Raw genomic sequence first — 19,516 nt, forward strand, 5'->3', positions numbered from 1 at the left:
AACCAGCTGTGCGAGTGTAGTCCTCCATCTTAACCAGCTGTGTGAGTGTAGTCCTCCATCTTAACCAGCTGTGCGAGTGTAGTCCTCCATCTTAACCAGCTGTGCGAGTGTAGTCCTCCATCTTAACCAGCTGTGTGAGTGTAGTCCTCCATCTTAACCAGCTGTGTGAGTGTAGTCCTCCATCTTAACCAGCTGTGCGAGTGTAGTCCTCCATCTTAACCAGCTGTATGAGTGTAGTCCTCCATCTTAACCAGCTGTGCGAGTGTAGTCCTCCATCTTAACCAGCTGTGCGAGTGTAGTCCTCCATCTTAACCAGCTGTCGAGTGTAGTCCTCCATCTTAACCAGCTGTGGAGTGTAGTCCTCCATCTTAACCAGCTGTGCAAGTGTAGTCCTCCATCTTAACCAGCTGTATGAGTGTAGTCCTCCATCTTAACCAGCTGTGCGAGTGTAGTCCTCCATCTTAACCAGCTGTGCGAGTGTAGTCCTCCATCTTAACCAGCTGTGTGAGTGTAGTCCTCCATCTTAACCAGCTGTGGAGTGTATCCTCCATCTTAACCAGCTGTGAGTGTAGTTCCTCTCAGCTGTGGGTGCTCATGTACCTGGTGGCCTGCAGGGTTTGGCTGGCAGCACGTGCTTGCCACCCCCCCCCACCCCCCCTCCAAACTGATGGAGGACATTACAGCAGTGAGGCTAATTGTGAGAGACTTTCTAAGATTACAGCTTTAATATTATAGGCAATAACATTTAGAGCAAGTTTACAATTTACAATGGCATTTTTAAGGCTTTTACACTAAGTTAAGAGGATAATGCATCTCAGTGACAGAACAGCGATACTCCAGCAGAACAGCGTCATTGTGCCTGCATCTGTGACAGTGTGCCACCGTGCAGCAGGGGAGCGAACGGGCCACCATAGGCACCAGGATCTGAGCTCCTTCCTGTTCCTGTTTCTCGCGTGCGGCTTCAGGATCAGAGCCTGTTCCTGTTCCTGTCGCTCACGTGTGGCTTTAAGATCTGAGCTTGTTCCTGTTCCTGTATCGCGTGTGGCTTCAGGATCTGAGAGTGTTCCTGTTCCTGTCTCGCGTGTGGCTTCAGGATCTGAGAGTGTTCCTGTTCCCTGTATCGCGTGTGGCTTTAGGATCTGAGAGTGTTCCTGTTCCCATCTCGCGTATGGATTCAGGATCTGAGCTTGTTCCTGTTCCCATCTTGTGTGCGCCTGGCGGCGCCGTGACAACCAATCCTCGCCAGGCATTTGTGAGACGCTGACAGATAGCGCCGTCTCTCTGTCTCTCTCTCTCTCTCTCTCTCTCTTCAGCTCTCTGAGAGAAGAGACAACGTGCTATTCTTTCATCCTCCGCCCTTCCAGAGCACCTGCGTGTCTGCAGCTGTCGACAGGAAGTCTCAGTGCCGTCAGCCGCCAACAGGAAGTCCAGCTTGGTTGAACACGCCAAGCTGGAAAACCAAAAAGAAAAACAAAAAACTAAATCCGAGCAGAATTTTGAGCAGAACGGCCTCCATAAACTTACGGAGGCCCTGTCTGCGGAGATATTTTTGTGAAAGGGTGATCGTCACGTCCTCTCAGAGTGGCTGCGACTGCCACAAAACAGTGTAACAGCGGAATTATCGACCGCAATTTTTACTGCGCAGAAAATGCTAATTTTGTGTGGCTAACAAGCACTTGAAAGATGGTTCTACTTTACTGCTTATAGACCCAGAAAGGATTTCTGCAATCTGAAAAGCTGAATTTAGGAGTCAATTTAATTCACAAAGCAAAACAAAAATGTGCATGTGAACGCGTGCATAAATGCTCGTTTGTGGATGCGTACGCGTTGGTGCGCGTTTGCGTTCGTGTCTACTTTGTGCGTTTGTGTGCGTGTGCGGGCGAGTGCACGTGCGCGTCCCTAATGTGTTTTTACACCGAGCTGACGGTTCATTCTAACCGACGGGCAGCGATGTGTGAACTAGCAGCAGTGATTAGAGTTCATCTTTTATTACTGTTTGCTGCCGATTTTCACCCATCATTTGATGCGTTTTACTGTGGCCTCACCGGATAAAAAAAAAAAAAGATGTTTAAAAAAAAACCCGGATTAATATTTAAAAGTCTGCACGAGTTCCCAGGAATATGTAACTTTTTAATTCTTGTAAATGTCTCATTAATGTGTTGCTTGCCCGAGGTCTATAATGGGCCTCCTCTCCCTCTCTATCAGCCTGTCCCCAGAAGTGATTATGCTAATTGCTGTTTGATCAGATGATTAAATTATAATTTGATTAATCCTGAGTGCTAAACGCTCAGAATACATTTGCGTCTGCTTGGCTGCCTGGCTTTTATAGAGCCAACGTGCCCTGTCACCGGGGTTGCGTGGCGGTGCGCGGGGTGTGGGGGGGGGACCCAGGAGAGAAGCGTTTTCTGGGGGAGGAGGGGGGACCGGACACACTGATGGAAAATGTAAAGTGGAGAGGGGGAGGGAGGGAGGGTAGGGTAGGAGGCTCGCATGTTTTAAAATAAACAGCTTTTTTTTATAGAGGGATATAATGAAGATGGTTAATTTGGGCCGAGGCATTGGGGGGGGGGGTGGGGTGGGGGGGGACGTTTCGCAGGTTTAGACCGTGATGATTACAGTAGCGCTAATAGGACCGCGGGAGCCAGCTGGCGGGTTGTCACGGCGAGCGCGCCGCGCCAGATGTTCGCCCGACGGCGCCGGCGGGCACGGATCGGGGGGGGCCCGTCGCGCGACGAGCGCCGCGTTTCGCCGCCACGCACCTGTACGGCGGTAACGGGCGCTGGAGCGGAGGCCTTCGGCCCTGGCGTGCGCAGTTCCTGATGGTGCTCATCGTTACCCAGCACCACCTTGATCATTTAAAACGCCTCGTTGCGTAGCGAGCTCGTCTTACTTTGTTTCCTGGGCCTCTGAAACGTCGACCACAGTTTGAGGAGCGTGGCACTAATGGTGAAAAACCCTGCGATGAGCTGTCTTTGGCTTATTTGTAAAATGATAAGTTTTTCACAGATAAGCCAAAGGTATGTCATTTTTATTGATGAAAAGTTATATTAGGAACAGAATTCCGGGATCCTCCCGAAGTTCTGTTCCTGATATTTAACTTCTCATCAATAAAAGGCTAAAATATGTCTATTAAATATAATTCTGTATATATCTATTGTGTAGAAATGATAGATACAGTATACATGTATACTTATATATAGTATAGAATACATTTTCCCACAATGGTGAGCAAGAGTATAATATTGAATTAGCTTGATTTTTAAGTGTAATTAAACGTAGTGTGTGTTCTTATTAAAACGAATACAGATTGCTGAAAATGAAACTAGCTGTTGTGTTCAGTAAAGAACTGTGTTATCATTTGGCCTCTTAGTGTTCTGTACCGCTGCAGCTCTTCCTTATCTTCTCGAGTCAAGTTCCTGTAGGCTAAACACGCATTTCTGCTCTGCCAATCACAGTGAGTTATTATGACAGCAAAGCAGTGCCTTCTGGGTAATCTGTGGACTTGTTTCGTCTGGCCTGCATGATTGGCTGTACGTGCACGCGTCCTAACATGACCCTATATGGCGCTTTGGATTTCGGCTCCTCCTGTATCCCAGACTGCCCCACTCCTGCTGACTCCGGATCAGGCTTTAAGGGCCGTGTCCTGAAAACCATGGTCGTTAGTTATTGAGTGAAGGTGACATAGGGGCTTCTGTGTGGCCAACATCTTGGTGCTGCGTGTGTATTCTGGAGAGTTCGCAGTAAAATATATGGTGGTGAATGACACTATAGACATTATATACAGCCCACCACTTTCCTTGAGTTCAACCTGATCCTCTTTGAAAGGGTTATAGAATCAATGTCAAGTTTTTCTTCAACTGGCTTAAATTTCTTCGGTTTTTTTTCTTCTTCTCGGGTTTCCTGATTCCATTTGAAAAATGTCCCTTGTACAGCGCTGTGACAAGCTGTGTGTAAATGATGGATTTATTGAGTGATCAATCGATTGGCCGATGGTCCTGCGCAGGATTTGAGCCTGAACGCACTTATTTTGGAATGCGAGCCACCAGTGAGACACAAACCGGAATGTTCTGCCAGACTAGGCCCGAGGGATGAACGCTTGACTTCTGGACTTGAGTTTAGTGGCCATGCAGTCCGCTTTGGGTCGGTTTTCCATGGACACGTCGGTGGCTGGCATCAGGTGGAGCTGAACTACAACTAAAGAAAGTCACAAGAATCTCTAAAAAATTATTTTTTCAACCAAATTTTCACTGTTGTCTTTTCCCAATTCCGAATTCCCAACCATATTTCTTTGCTGGTCTCATTATCACCACCGTTGATTAAGAGTGATTTGCAGTAAATCCCCCGCTCTCCTTTGAAGCTCCACAAACTGCTGCTTCTTTTCACTACACGTCCTCGCGAACGTGGCCTATTCCGTGGTCACGCAGCTGAACCGGGCTTGGTCTCTGTCTCTACGCGGTCCCCCAGCTGAACGCGTGGCTTGTGTCGTCTAGTCCCAGTGACGGGTCTTGTGTCTCTGTCTCTACGCGGTCCCCCAGCTGAACCGTGTGGTCTTTGAGTCTCTGTCTCTACGCGGTCCCCCAGCTGAACCGCGTGGTCTTTGAGTCACTGTCTCTAAGCGGTCCCCCAGCTGAACCACTCAGTCTTTGAGTCTCTGCCTGGACGCGGTCGTGCAGATTGGGTCTTTGTGTGTGCAGCTGGAGCAGACGTGCTGCAGGTGCCGGGCGGGCCGGAGGACTCTCTGGCACGCGACGAGGCGCAGGCGGAGGCAGATGCCACGGGGAAATGAGCTCGCGCTCCGCGGCTCTCCCGGCCGCAGCTGCCGCAGACACAGTCTGCATTTAGGAAACTGTTGGATGCATCCACACACTGGAGCAGTGTCTTAACACAATGAGCCACCCACCAGCCCCAAATCAGGGCTCTGAGCCCTGAGGTGGCTGGGCAAATGGGCTTACCGGGTTCCTCTTTTAAACGCGTAATCCACACTTACAGCCGGCTGTTCGCTGAAGATTTCAGGTCAAGGACCTCACCGTGGGGGACAAAGGCAGAGCTGCACCTGGGATTTGAACCTGCAACCTCCTTAGGTGCAACTCCGTCCTGCCGCGGCCCTTCGTAACGTGCTAATGCATTTAAAGCACGCGTTAACGCATGCATTTTGGGTTTCTTGCGTGCTGTCGGTAGGGAGGGTGTGTGCGCGCAGACTTATCTGTACAAGACCTCTGGAGCTATGTGTCATTATTCTGCAGAAAGCTTATTGGTAAATAAGCGAGCACAAGAACACATATAAAAAGCTGGCACACACTGGGGCCTTCAGCAGTTCAGTAGCGCTGGGCCATTATTCCAGAGAACCTCTGTGTTGGTGGGTGGGCTGCGTCGCTCCCATTGACTCTAATTGATCGGCTTGTTATGCGCGCACAGTGCGTTCTGTCCTCAGCGCCGCGACGCGCCGGCAGCGGCCCGAGCGCCGGCAGGATGTGGCGGTTTGCGCGCCGGTCACCGCGCGCCGCCGTATTTAGCCTTCCGCTCCTCGTGACGGAAAAACCCTCCAATAGGATTACCGCCGGGTTGCTAAGAGACGTAAAAATAGCCGGGTCTGTGCGGATGAAAATGGGTCTCGGGGCTACTTGTTCCATCTATCCGCAGCGGGGCTGCGGCTTTGCCCTTCGTTCTGAGTAATAGGGTTTGATCGAGGGGTTGCCATTTGTCTTTTCTTATACGGGATTGTGAGTTTGGCAGTTCCTCAATGAAAAAGGAGAAAACAAACAAAGCAAACAAAAAAGTTACCCTTGCTAATTGCTTAATTTTAAGCACGAATGTTTAAGTGTTTAAGTGTACCTTAATTAGCATGATATTACCACTTTATAAAGCAGTTATACATAAATGATGGGCTTTAGGATCGATCACGCGTATAGATTATCTGCTGCGTGGTTTGAGTTTTTCAAATATGTAACAGTCGCTGTGTATCTCCTCCCTTCTGCCGGTTCCTCTTAGTTTACAATAGGTCTACATTATTGTATACTTGCGATTTATTGTTTAATTTCCATTCACTTAAGTACCCTGGTATGTTTGCATGATGAGAGCTAGGCTATAAGAGTCATGTTTTTTTAATTGTTTAAACACGCATTAGGAGCTCCCAGTTGAGTACTGATTTCTCATTTTCAGTGATGACTCGTGCCAACATGGGAAGTTGAGTATGCGAGGCTCTGCGTCGCTATGAAATAGTTATTGGAGAGGGGGGTAACACCTCTGCCCTTGCAGGAATACCGCAGGTTTGCAAGCATAACAGTCCAAAACGTCAGTGTGACCGCGCCTCCTCCTACAGCACAGTGTCCCGATCGCTGCGTCGGCGGAATTGGGATTACTAGGGCAAAAGCGAGAGAGGGTACATTACCGTGTTTTTTTTTTTCATGGGTTAAAAAGTAACCGGACCAAGCCCAACCCTAAACCTCAATCAGCCAATCAAAAACACAAGAACGTAATTGATTGGCATTGCATCGTGACAGGTTTCACTGAGGCTGTGAGTAGCCAGAAGACCGAGGGGTGGAAGTTGTAAAATGATTCCCTGGCCCCCCAGGTGACGCTAGCCCAGAGATGCCCCTATGTAATGGAGCTGAGCATTCCTTTCATGACCCGTTTGCCAGTATTTATTAAATCGGCGGAATAACCGACCCAACAGTCTCTCGTTAAGTCGTTAGCGGGGCTAACGCCCGCGCGCGCGCTCATCCAACGGGCCAGTTAGACGCTCGTCTGCTCCAGCGACGACTGGCGGGGAGCTGCTTCTCGCCGCGGATAAGAGAGCTCCGTTAGCCCAGCGGAGCGCGCTTCCTCATCAGATTCCCGCCACGGCCCGGGCGCGATTCAGACATCAGCATGCCTAATGTAATTGGCGGCGACCGGCGCGGCTCTGGCGGGGAGAGCGTGTGGGCTCCTCGAGCGGACGCACGCGGCCCCTCGTTTAGGAGACGGGCCCGTTTAGGAGACGGAAGCGCTTCCCTCTGAAAGGAGGCCCTTGATGCCTGCGCTCGGCGGGGGGGCGGCGGGGGGGGGGACTTCAGAGAGCGCGTCTCCCGCGCGCGGAAGGCGAAGAGACAGCCGTCCCTTTCTCCCGCCCCTTGTCCCCGTTAATATTCATGAGAGCAAATTGGGAGACAGTAATTTGGCGGGTCCCAGCGCTGGCTGCCGGTCTGTAGCCCCGGGGCAGCCGCTGAAATGCTTACTCACATGGCCCCCCCCGGCCCCCCCCCCCAGCGCCCCCCGGGGCATCCACAGAGCGCTGCCTTAATTACCCCCGGTCCCTAACACGGGTCGTCACTGTGCCACTGTCACGAGGGGGGGGGGGGGGGGGTGGCGTTCTACGGGGCACCGGTGTCTGCTCGCACAAGGGAGGCTGTTCTCTCCAGACGAGCCAGTGGGCCAGGCCGCAGTCCCCCCCCCTTCCCTCCGCCCCCCCGCCCCCCACCACTCTCCTTCCTCTCCTGGGCTGTTACACAGCTCACATTCACGCCTTCCTTTATACATTAGCTTGTGTATTCATCCTTCGCTCCCTCCCTCCCTCCTGCTGGACCCTGGCTCACGCTGTTCCGGATAAGCGTCTCCTCATGATCTGAACTAGTCCCCTTCCAGCATTCACTAGTACTGCTGCTGCTACTTCTACTACTACATTAATAATAATAATAATAATAATAATAATAATAATAATAGTTTTTATATTGCACCTTTCATCTCATGCATTTTATAGTGGGGGGGGGGTCACCATACCCACTACCAATGTATAACACCTGCCTGGGGGTACAGTTTGAGTCGTAGGGGGGACCTCCAAATCTCGATAGACGTTGTGACTAGATCAGCTGGTTCTATTTCCAGCCAAAATGGCTCTTTCACTTTATTTTCACTGTGAGTTCCCACAATTCCTCACGCTGAAACACTGACACAAAGGCCCAGATTTAGTCTATCTGAGTAGCGTTTGTCCTTAACAAGTCTGAGCAAACATCATGCTCGATTTGGATGCGGAGCATTATAATCCGTTCAATGATGACAGAAATTAGTGAGAAAGGATGGGCAAGGCTATCATTGTTGCACTTACTGCATTTCTTCTCAAGGGAAAAGAGCGTTTTTAACTTTGATTAGACTTTATAATCTGTAAACTGATCTCAGATCATCCATTAATTATTCAAAGTCAGGATTGTATTTAATACACAAGTAAATTAATTTTGTGAGCCCTGAAAACATTATGTGCAGTTTGATCACAGCATGTATAGTGACTCCTGTGAGTACATTCTCATATTCTGTACATCACTTAATAATGGGGTGATTTTGAGAATCGAAACCGTGGTGAATCATGGAGGGGCTCAAAGACATTAGCAGGTGACTTAGAGTATCGTCATAAAATGTAAATTATGGAAAAAGCTTGGTCGGACATCCTAACCATGTTTGAATTACGATGTCGAGGCTGGTGATTTTGTGTGTGCTAATTACGTGCAACTTGAGCATTTCCGGAGGATTAATTTTTATACACTAATTTGGTGAAATATGTAAAATCCCACACTACAATGAGACACAAAATGTTAAAATGATTAATCCAATATAATGTGCTGATAACCTTTTGGAGAGTAGGCATACATATTCAAAAACGTGTTTGGTTAGAAGTCTGTACAGTGATCCAAAAATGCAAACACCTATATTTCCTACCGGCATTCCTTTGTTCTTACTGAGGGTGAAATTGTGGAAGCGGCGTGGAAGCGTGGAAGCGGTTTTTGTAGGGTCACAGGTGGAGGGGGACTACAGCGACCTTGACTTTGAGCCGTGACCTTGAGCACTCCCTTGTTCTTCATTGTGCTGTAAACGCTCAGTGTGTAAACCACGGTGCATTCATAAACCGGCAAGGCCTGAGAGACAAAATGGCCGAGGGCCAAAACCAAATGCCAAAGGAAGACTGACGTGGTGTTCGTGTGTGTGTGTGTGTGTGTGTGCGTGTGTGTGTGTGTGTGTGTGTGTGTGTGTGCGTGTGTGTGACTTCACTATTGCTGTCTTGTCTGTCCTCTTTGTATAAATCACCCTGAAAAAGGGCACTAGCTAGGTTTATAAAGGAAATAATAAACTCATGTATTAGGTGAATTGTATCAGCCATGATAGTTTATGATAAATGACTTCAAAATTAAACGAAATACACGTTCAAATGATTGATTTTTCCCATTGCATTTATATCAGTTAATTCTTTTTATGATTTAGTTGTATTTTTACCATTTTATACACATGGAATACCAAATTACAGCAACAAATTCCAATGGTAATATATGATGATAAACATGCTATTTCTGTAATATATAGATAATATTTAATACAAGAATATAGTGGATTGCTATATGTGCACATATATAAACTGATATATGCATTCAAGTTGTATATTTTATGTGCTCTCCGAGGGTTAATTTATTTAGTGAAAATTAGTGAAATTTAGGTACATTGTGAAAATTTTGGAGGAAACGTAAGTATGATGGGCTATATACACTATACGATAAAAATGCTTCTGAACTGATCACTTACAAGAAAACGTATAAATAGTGCAATAAAAAATTTTTTTTAATGTGTAATAAAATCTTTAAGGATTATATATAAAAACACTTCACTATAACACAAGGGTGTTAATTTTGTTTTTGTTTCTTTTAAATAAATAATTTAAAAAGAGTGCATGAATGGCATGCCTGTGCACAGTTATCATGTGGCAATCGTGCATCATGCTGCGTTTTATAAGAGAAGGAATCTGCAAGGAAATGCAGGACTGCTTTGTCCTTTCGGTGCTATTTCATTGAGGATTTTTTTTTGTATATATTCTGACCATTTTCTGGAATTGCAGTCAAGCTCATTGATGGCATTTCTAGCTGCTGTATGAATTATGGAGATGTATGTGTGTGTGTGTGTGTACAGCGCAGCAGCGTGTGTGTGTGTGTGCATGTGTATGTGTGTGTTTGTGTGTGTGTGTGTGTGTGTGTGTATACAGTGCAGCAGTGTGTGTGCGTATACAGTGCAGCAGCGTGTGTGTGTGCGTGTACAGTGCAGCAGTGTGTGCGTGTGTGTGTGTATACAGTGCAGCAGCGTGTGCGTGTGTGTGTGTATACAGTGCAGCAGCGTGTGTGTGTGTGCAGTGCAGCAGTGTGTGCGTGTGTGTGTATGTACAGTGCAGCAGCGTGTGTGTGTGTGCATGTGTATGTGTGTGTCTGTGCGTGTGTGTACAGCGCAGCAGTGTGTGCGTGTGTGTGTGTGTGCGTGTACAGTGCAGCAGTGTGAGCGTGTGTGTGTGTATACAGTGCAGCAGCGTGTGTGTGTGTTTGTGTGTAAAGGTGAGGAATGAGGTGGGAGAGAGGCAGGGTCATTCTCTTGTGGAGGTGAGCTGAAGGTTGCAGTCTGCTGCAGAGTAAAAGAGAGGGAGCGATAGAATGAGAGAAAGAGAGAGAGACAGCGAGCAAGATGGGGGGAAAAAGGGGAGGGTATAGCCAGAGAATGACAGAAAAAGAGAGAGGGACAGCAATGAGAGGAGAGAGAAAAAGCAAAGGATATGAGGCAGATAGAGGCAGGGTGGGAGGCTGAAAGAGGGAGAGAGAAGGAGAGGGAATGAGAGAGAGAGAGAAGGAGAGCAGGAGATGGAGGGAGATGGAGAGAAACAGTGTGGAGAGGCTGCTGACCTCCCCCTGGGGTGTAGTGCTGCATGCTATTGTCTGATTGCTCGCCGTCTCTCTCTGACGTTACTCTTTTCCTGCTCTCCACAGTATTTTAAAATGAACCAATTCATGCAGGCACAAACCAGGGCACCTGCCCCCACCCCCCCGCTATCTCAGAAAAGCAGGGTCCTACATTTTTCACCATATTGTTAAAAATAAAGCCAAGTAAAAAACAATTGCATTGTTCCTGAACCTGAAAGCCCAGCTCCACCTCCCAGCTTCCTCTCTCCCTCGCTCCCTCGCTCCCTCGCTCCCTCTCTCCCTCTCTCTCCATCACCTGTCACATCAGCAGGCTGGAGGGCGGGTCCTGTTGTAGCCCATTTGCAGGAACACAGCTTATAGGCTCACTGCTCTGCTTTATTTTTTCACCCTCAGAGATAAATGCTGAAGAATTTTGTGGGTGTAAGTATGATCTGGTTACGTGTGTATGTGGGTGAATGAGAGAGTTTGCTTGTACATGTCTGGTTGTGTTTTTGTATGTCTGTCTGTGTGTGTGTGTGAGAGAGTGTGAGTGTATGTATGCATGTGTAGGTCTGGGTGTGTGTGAGTGTGTGTATGCGTCAGTATGTCTGATTGTATTTGCGTGTGTCTGGTTGTTTTTGTGTGTGTGTGTGTGTGAGTGAGTGAGTGTGTGTGTGTCAGTGTGTGCATGAGTGTGTGTGTGTGTGTGTATACCTGTCTGGTTGTGTTTTTGTCTGTGTGTGCATGTGTGTGTGTGTGTGTGAGTATGAGTGTGTGTATGCATGTGTATGTCCGGTTGCATTTGCTGTGTACGTGTGTGTGAGCGTGTGTATGTCTGGTTGTGTACCCTGTGGGAATCAGCAGTGCAAGCCCAAACTGAAGTGTAGCCACTGCTGCTAACAGTGGGCTGCTCGTTTTTAGTTTAATCAAGACGTAATAAGTGGGTAGGGAAGGAAGAAGCATGAGAGCGCAATGAGAGAGAGAGAGAGAGAGCAGAAGCCAGAGAGAGAGAGAGAGTAGAGAGAGACGACAGAGAGGAGAGAGAATGCAGAGATAGAATTTGAGAGACAGACAGAGAGAAGAGAGATGAGAGAGAGAGAGAAGAGAGTAGAGGACGAGAAGAGAGAGAGAGAGAGAGAGGTGAGAGAGACGCAGAGAGAGAGAGAATGAGAGAGACAGACAGACAGAGAGAGAGAGAGAGAGAGCGGAGGAGCTGCCCTACCCCGGGGTAGTCCCCAGTGAGGTAACGGGCTGTGCTGTAGCTGCCCTGCCGATGGTCATGTGACCCCACACCCGTGCTCACCATCTACCGCACTGCTTTGTTTGTGCGGAACCACAGAAGTCGCAACATCACCTCATATTCAATAGCAGGTTTTGCGACTCAAATTGAGTTGTGTTCTTTATTTCAAGAAAATAGTTTTGCAATATATGATTTCATAATATTTATCAAATTAGGTAATTACTGGTACATAAATCGATACTGTAGTGCTGGATCTGATGCCACTGCCAGCTCACGTGCAGGAGCTTGTCTTCACAAAATACTACTTGGGGAAATTTGAGTAAGAGCGTAATAGCTGAAGATGGATTCCACCCAGGGAAGCTTTTTTGATGTTTTATTTAATTTATCCAAGCGTATGCAAATCAAACATTAGGGTAAAGTGTGGCTACAACAAAGAGGGGAAAATATATTAACAAACAAAAAAACAACAAAACATGTTAGCCTTACATTCTGTTGTTTTTATTTCATTGGGAGTTCATGGCATACAGTAGTTCATAATGAAGACGAGGAACTATTTTTTGAATTATAAAATCGTTTTTTCAGTTTATAATTGACTTCAGTGTTCCTCAGGTAGGGGTGGTGGTGGAGTTCATGTCGTTCATACTCTGCAGTTCAGAGTGAAGATGAGTAACTATATTTTGATTTAGAAAAACATTTGCCTATGTTTGAAACCTAAGTGTCATAATAGCCTGTTATTGCTATATAAGCATATTTTAAAGCAAAGCAAATGTTAAACTGCATTATAATTGATGTCATTGTAAAAGCATGACTTTAATGCTTTAATATCTCAACAATAGCAGTGCCACACTTACAGTTTTAGCCACGCCCACTTACCGGTTTATCCGAATACAAATACAAATACAAATAGTGGCATCTCCCTCCACCCCTATTACCCAACAAGACAGCTGACAATCCATTACATTAATTACAATGAATTACATGTTTAAAATGTAATTGTTTGTAAAATGTAATAATGTGCAACTATTCCATATTGCAATGTGTGTGTGTGTATGAATGTGTGTGTATGTGTGAGTGTGTGCATGCGTGCGTGCGTGCGTGTGTGTTGTGTGTGTGTGAGTGTGTGTGTGCGTGCATGTGTGTGTGCGTGTCTGCGTGTGTGTGTGTATATGTGCGCGTATCCATCTGCGCATACGTGTGTGTGTATATGTGTGTATATGTGTGCATGTGTGTGCGTATGTGTGTGTGTGTGAGAGAGAGAGTGTGCGTGTGTGTGTGTGATGTGTGAATGTGAGGTGTGTGGTGTGGTGTGTGTGTGTGTGTGTGTGTGTGTGTGAGAGAGAGAGAGAGAGAGTGTGCGCGCGCGCGTGTGTGTGTCTGTGTGAATGCTATGGAGCATAGAAAGCTTGTAAATCGCTGCGATTTGAAAGCTTGTTAGAAATGTATGAAGCGCTAAAATGTTTTCTCCCCTGGGGAGGGGCACCAGCTGCCGCTGACAAAGCTCTCTGTGCCAGCCAGCGACTCGGTGACGGGCCCCGGCTCTGGAGCGAAGGCCTCTGGGCCTTTCGGAAAAACGAGCCGCTCACAAATAAGACGAAGCTTATGGCGCTAAAACGAATTAGCGCCGTTGCTCTCAAACTCTTTGGGAGTGTTCTGGGTTGGGATAAAACGTCCGCGAGAAATACCACAGAATCAGGGACACTGTTATACATTTCATTTCACATGAACACAGTCAAAGCGTTTAATGGTATTAACTATATTAATCGCTTTTCTCTACCTGTCCAAGTTGATTTATTTTATTTTATTTTATTTTTTAAAATGAGATGTATTAATAAATAATATATAAATTGATAATACCTATCCATGAAATCAGTTGTAATAGGTGTGTGATATCTGCTTATGGAACAGGTATCACGATATGTGTTTATAATGTATTTATTAATTGTTAATTAACACTTAATAAAGAGTGTTAATTATATTATAATTGTGGGGACTGCCATTAGTTGAAGTATAGCATGTCGTACCCAAATGCAGCTGCATAGTTAGGCAACAATGACCTGCTGGCTAGCTAGAAACTGACCATGTTTCTAACTGTTAGCAATAGACTCAGAAGATGACATAGTTTAGCTTGGTAGAAATTCACAGAGCTGGCCTGGTGCTTCTGGTGTTGCCCAGACAGGGTTTCTTAGACGGTGATTATTATACAACGTAGCTGTATGTAGTAGCTATTCATTTGGAACCTCTAGGGTTGCTTTTGTGAAGTCCATATTGAAAATAAATAATTTATTATTGTATGTAATTATTTATTATGTTCACTTTACTGTCACTTTAAATTATGGTTTTGGTGCTTGTAAAGCACAATTGTATTGCCAGTATGCATTAGGATATAAAACTGCCATCTTTTCTAATTTACTCTATTTCATGTTTCCCTGTGTGAATACAGACACAGTATGCAACAAATAATGCAAATGCACTTCAGCCCAGCGAATGAAAGTGCACTTCTTTGAAATGCTGCTTCATGGCAGAAAAAGTTTCTCTCTGTTGACTCTCAGGAAGACATCCCACATGTGGAGGGTAACCTTAGTAACAGTGATGCAGGGGTCAGGGTTGCTTAGTGTGGAGGGTAACCTTAGTAACAGTGATGCACGGGTCAGGGTTGCTCAGTGTGGAGGGTAACCTTAGTAACAGTGATGCACGGGTCAGTGCTGCACAATGTGCTGCTCAGTGTGGAGGGTAACCTTAGTGACAGCGATGCAGGGGTCAGTGCTGCTCAGTGTGGCGGGTAACCATAGTAACAGTGATGCAGGGGTCAGTGTTGCTTAGTGTGGAGGGTAACCTTAGTAGCAGTGATGCAGGGGTCAGTGCTGCTTAGTGTGGAGGGTAACCTTGGCAACAGCGATGCAGGGGTCAGTGCTGCTTAGTGTGGAGGGTAACCTTAGTAACAGTGATGCAGGGGTCAGTGCTGCTCAGTGTGGAGGGTAACCTTAGTAACAGCAATGCAGGGGTCAGTGCTGCTTAGTGTGGAAGGTAACCTTGGCAACAGCGATGCAGGGGTCAGTGCTGCTCAGTGTGGAGGGTAACCTTAGCAACAGCGATGCAGGGGTCAGTGCTGCTCAGTGTGGAGGGTAACCTTAGCAACAGCGATGCAGTGCTGCAGAATCAGTCAGAAAATGGAAAATGGAGCAGCCAGATTCCTGACTGAATGACCTTGTTTGTTGGGCAGAGAGAGGAGTACCATTCCTGCTCTAATTCTCTCTCTCTTTATCTCTGTTTCACTATCTTTTTCTCTCCCTCTGTCCTCTCTCTCTTTCTCTCTCCTCTCCTCTCTCTCTCTCTGTCCGTTTCCCTCTGTCTCTCTCTCTCTGTCTCACAAACACACACATCCACAAATAGACATTCTCAGTCTCATGCATACAAGCATTAAATACACACACATGCACACATATATACACACCTAAAAGTGTATGCACACATACAGTATATACACGCACACAGACAAACACCAACGCTTACAAAAATTGCACAGCACCCCAGACCCCCCTCCTCCCACTCTCGGTGAAGGATGGATGGGGTACTTGATATCCGCAGTTTCCCATCATGCAGCGGGGCAGTAATGATGTCATGGGCTGTGTTGGCCCTCCCTGCTTCTCTGGGTCTTTGCTGTTGGCTCTGATTCTACACAGGGAGAGGGGAAGACAGCCTCTGAGACGCTGTCTGCCGAATGCCATCCAGGGTCAGCTTTCTCCTCAATGCTGCTGCGTACTTTGTTAGCATCGACCAACCTAAAAAGATCAGCTTTTTGGCTGTAAAATGACAAGCTAACACAGAAACACGGTTGCAGTGTGCTCTGCGCTGATTGGCTGCTGTGGCTAACATAGAAACACGGTTACATTGTGCTCTGCGCTGATTGGCTGCTGTAGTGTGACTGCAGCTTTCTCAGATCAGTTCCAGATTCTGCGAGGTCTGGGAAACTGGGTGTGGCCTGACTGGTTGTATTTCGTTTTGTCATCTCATCATTTCTGGCTTCTCTTGTCTCCAGTCATGCAATGTCCTCTGTGAAGTTACGGAGCAGTAAATGACTGTAGAATTACTGAACGTGTGAACAAAACAAACAAAACACAAAACGAGAAGATGGCACTCAGTAGAGCGCACACTTCTGTCGACACTGTTGTGCGGTCATCAAAGTTTTGTCATGACGTGGTAGATATTCACCGAAAGTTAGTCAGCAGCTACAAACCTTTTTGCGTCTCAGGCATCCTTGTAGTGTAACAGAGCTGCACGGTTTCTCAGCTTTACTGTGCGTTCGCCGTGTCATTAATGTTGGCTTTCTCCCACTGTTCTCTCTCCGCAGTTTTCAGTGAAGACCTACACTCCAGCTTGTATTTTGTCAATGCATCTGTGCAAGAGGTAGTGTTTGCCAGCACAACAGGGACCCTGGTGCCCTGTCCAGCAGGGGGCGTGCCTCCGGCGTCGCTTCGCTGGTACTTCGCCACCGGAGAGGAGATCTACGATGTCCCCGGGATCCGTCACGTGCACTCCAACGGAACCCTCCAGATCTTCCACTTCCCCCCCTCCAGCTTTAGCACCCGAATCCACGACAACACCTACTATTGCACAGCCGAAAATCCTTCAGGGAAAATTAGAAGCCAAGATGTTCATATCAAGGCCGGTGAGTGAGCACAAACTTTCACGTTTAAATTTAGTCATTTGTTTTTGCTCATTAGGGTTCCACTGCAAAGCTGCGGGAACCCACTGTAACTGCTGAAATTCATATTATTGGAGTTCTACTGTGAAGCGGGGGAAACCTATTTTAATTGCTGAAATTCTGGAAATATTATAATTATTTTTCTCCTCTATTTTATCCAAAACAACTTTTTGGCACAAAATAGCATGGGCCATGTGTAACCTGGACAAAAGGAATAGCATGAGTTGGCCATTAGGGGGTGCTATAATCAGGTTCCGAAGTGTAACCCTCAGCCCTGTAATCCCGTCTTCCTGGAACTGTCAAACTTGCTACATAGCTGTATCTCCTCATGTTTGATGTTTTTGACTCCAGGACCCATAAGAAGTGTTCACACATGAAGTGTTCTACTCCAACCTCATCACTAAAAATTCAAATGGAAAACCCCAAACCCCCTGTTTGCCACAATAAACCACCTAGACCCCAGTCTTATTATCCTATCGAGGCAATGGAGGTGCAGTGTAACAGTTTCATTTAATTCTTTAAATCTGAAGTCAGCAGCATCCTATCCCTTATCTCCAGCTCTACTGCTCTGTCTCCTCCCATCTTCGACCCTCCTGCGCCCCCCCCCCCCCTCCCAACCCTCGCCTCTGCTTCACTGAGGTCACCCAAGGAGAGGCTGAGGTCGTAATCTTGCGGATGAAGCCATCCTCATGTGTCCTGTACCCTATCCCTACCGCCCTGCTGAAAATATACATCCCTGCTTTCAGCATACCCATCACCCAGGCAGTTAACCCCTCCCCCCGATCTGGCAGTATCCCCCAAGCTCTCAAGGCTGCTGCAATCAGCCCCAGACTGAAGAAGCCCTCCCCTGACCCTGAAGCCATGGCCAATTATGGGCCAACCTTCCTCTTCTTTCTAAGGTCTTTTAAAAAGGGGTTGCTGCTCAGCTCCAAGGACACCTCAACTGTAACGACCCCTATGAGAGCTTCCAGTCTGGTTTCTGGTCAGCCCATAGCAATCACCAGCGATCTCTACATGAAGGCTGATGCTAGGTCCCCCTGCCTCCTGATCCTCCTGGACCTGAGTGCAGCTTTTGACACGACTGTCCACTCCATCCTCCCAGAACGCCCGCAGGACTTCATACTTATCAAACAGTTAGCAGTATCTTACTCTGGGGGAGTCAAATCCCATTTACTTCCTGTCACCCAAGGTGTCCCACAAGGTCTGTTCTCGGCCCCATTCTGTTCACCTTGTACATGCTTCCCCTTGGTCAGGTCATCAGCTGCCATGGAATTTCATTTCATATCTCTGCTGATGACACACAGTCATGGACGTAGAACGTCCCCAAGCTCCATTATTGCCTGCTCCCACCTCAACATCTGCCTTGAGGAGACAAAGAACTGGATGAAGAAAGCATCCCCCCCCCCTTCCCATCCATGGAATGATCTCCCAGAATATCTGAGGGTTCCTTAGCAATGTCACGTCTGGACTTAAAACATATTTTTAGGAATGCATTTTTATTAAAACTTGTTTTCTGTCTGCCAAAGTATTTTATTTCTCCACTTTATTTGCTACTTTGTTTTCATTCTTTTTTTCTCTTTATCTTTCCTATCATCTTTTTAAAAATACATTTATGTAGCCTTTTGAGACATGTCCACACAAATGAAAAGGAACATAATGAATTTGAAATGTTATTATGTATGATTATTACTTGTCATGTTTATGTGATGTCCACTCCAATGGAGGGATCTTATTGTGTCTCATAGCTGGTCTCTCCCGGGTCTGTTTGGCTAATGGGGCTCTGGCATTCTCTCCTGCAGTCTTACGCGAGCCCTACACTGTCCGAGTGGAGGACCAGAAAGCCATGAGAGGCAATGTAGCGGTCTTTAAGTGCATTATCCCCACCTCCGTGGAGGCCTACGTCAACGTGGTGTCGTGGGAGAAAGACACAATCTCACTCGTCTCAGGTAAGACGCTTCCTCTTGCCGTCTTCCTTGGGAACCGCTGCTTCTTTGCACGCGACGAGTAAAATATCAATCTCTGAACATCAGGCTCTGCTGTCGAATGTCTGTCTTCTGTGGGCTAGCCTGTAAGTGCGGAGCTTGGTAGATATCAAGGTCATCCCAACGACAGCGGTTCAAAGGCTAAAGGGGAACATTCAGTGAAAGGTTTGAAGGGAATAGATATTAAAATGTTAATGCTGAGGTTTGGCTTTCAGCTCGAGTGTATTACTCGTGCAGTTCACCCTCAGACACAGGGGAAAGCTTTCTGTGGTAAGCTCCGATGCTGAAAACACGTGAGATGTAGTTGCAGTGGGTCTACAGTTCTCTCCTTGGTCAGTGCCGGTCTCTGGGTGCTTTTCGTCCCTAACCCTGTACTCGGTGGCCTTTTCCCTTCAGTTTTTCAAAGGCGGCAAGAGGTGTCCTCTTCGGTCACCCTTCAGCCTGTCGCGTCCAATCACAGGCCGGTTCCTGAGAGGCCTATCCGACCGGCCTGCACTGGAGCGAATTCACTGGAGTTTCTCCCCTGCAGCCTCACCCCCACAAACCAGAGCCAATCGAAGTCATGGTTTAATGACCGGCGTCGGTTAAATGGAACGGCCCCCGTTCGATCAGGCCCTCTCCCTCCAGAGTGATTTAGCTTTTTTTTATGGGGCATTTAGCAAACTCAATAGTCAGTCTGACCAGGTTTGGTGAGCACAGGATGACCGCGTTTTCGCCGGTCCGCCGGGTTTGGTTTTTTCTGTTCATCCACCTGGTGATGCGTGAAGATCTGAGTCAAAATTCATACTGTTCAGTATATTCACTTGGAGGGTGCTTCATGGTTGTGAACGGTGAGGAATTTATTTTGAGGTACAGAGAAACCTTGAGAGCTATTATGCGATATTAATTATCATTTCTTTGTGAGGGGGAGAAGGTGTAT

General features: G+C 47.0%; 1 protein-coding gene across 3 annotated transcripts in view; it reads left to right on the forward strand.

Moving 5' to 3' along the window:
- Window positions 1-19,516, forward strand: part of dscamb (Down syndrome cell adhesion molecule b) — a 151,441-nt gene that overhangs the window by 11,725 nt on the left and 120,200 nt on the right. For all 3 annotated transcript variants that reach the window (XM_064301649.1, XM_064301646.1, XM_064301647.1), the window contains exons 2-3: window positions 16,262-16,579; window positions 18,415-18,561. In XM_064301649.1, coding sequence (XP_064157719.1) covers window positions 16,262-16,579; window positions 18,415-18,561 — 465 coding nt within the window. The remainder of the gene's footprint in view (window positions 1-16,261; window positions 16,580-18,414; window positions 18,562-19,516) is intronic.

This window comes from Anguilla rostrata, chromosome 12 (genome assembly GCF_018555375.3).
Source record: "Anguilla rostrata isolate EN2019 chromosome 12, ASM1855537v3, whole genome shotgun sequence".
NCBI lineage: Eukaryota > Metazoa > Chordata > Actinopteri > Anguilliformes > Anguillidae > Anguilla > Anguilla rostrata.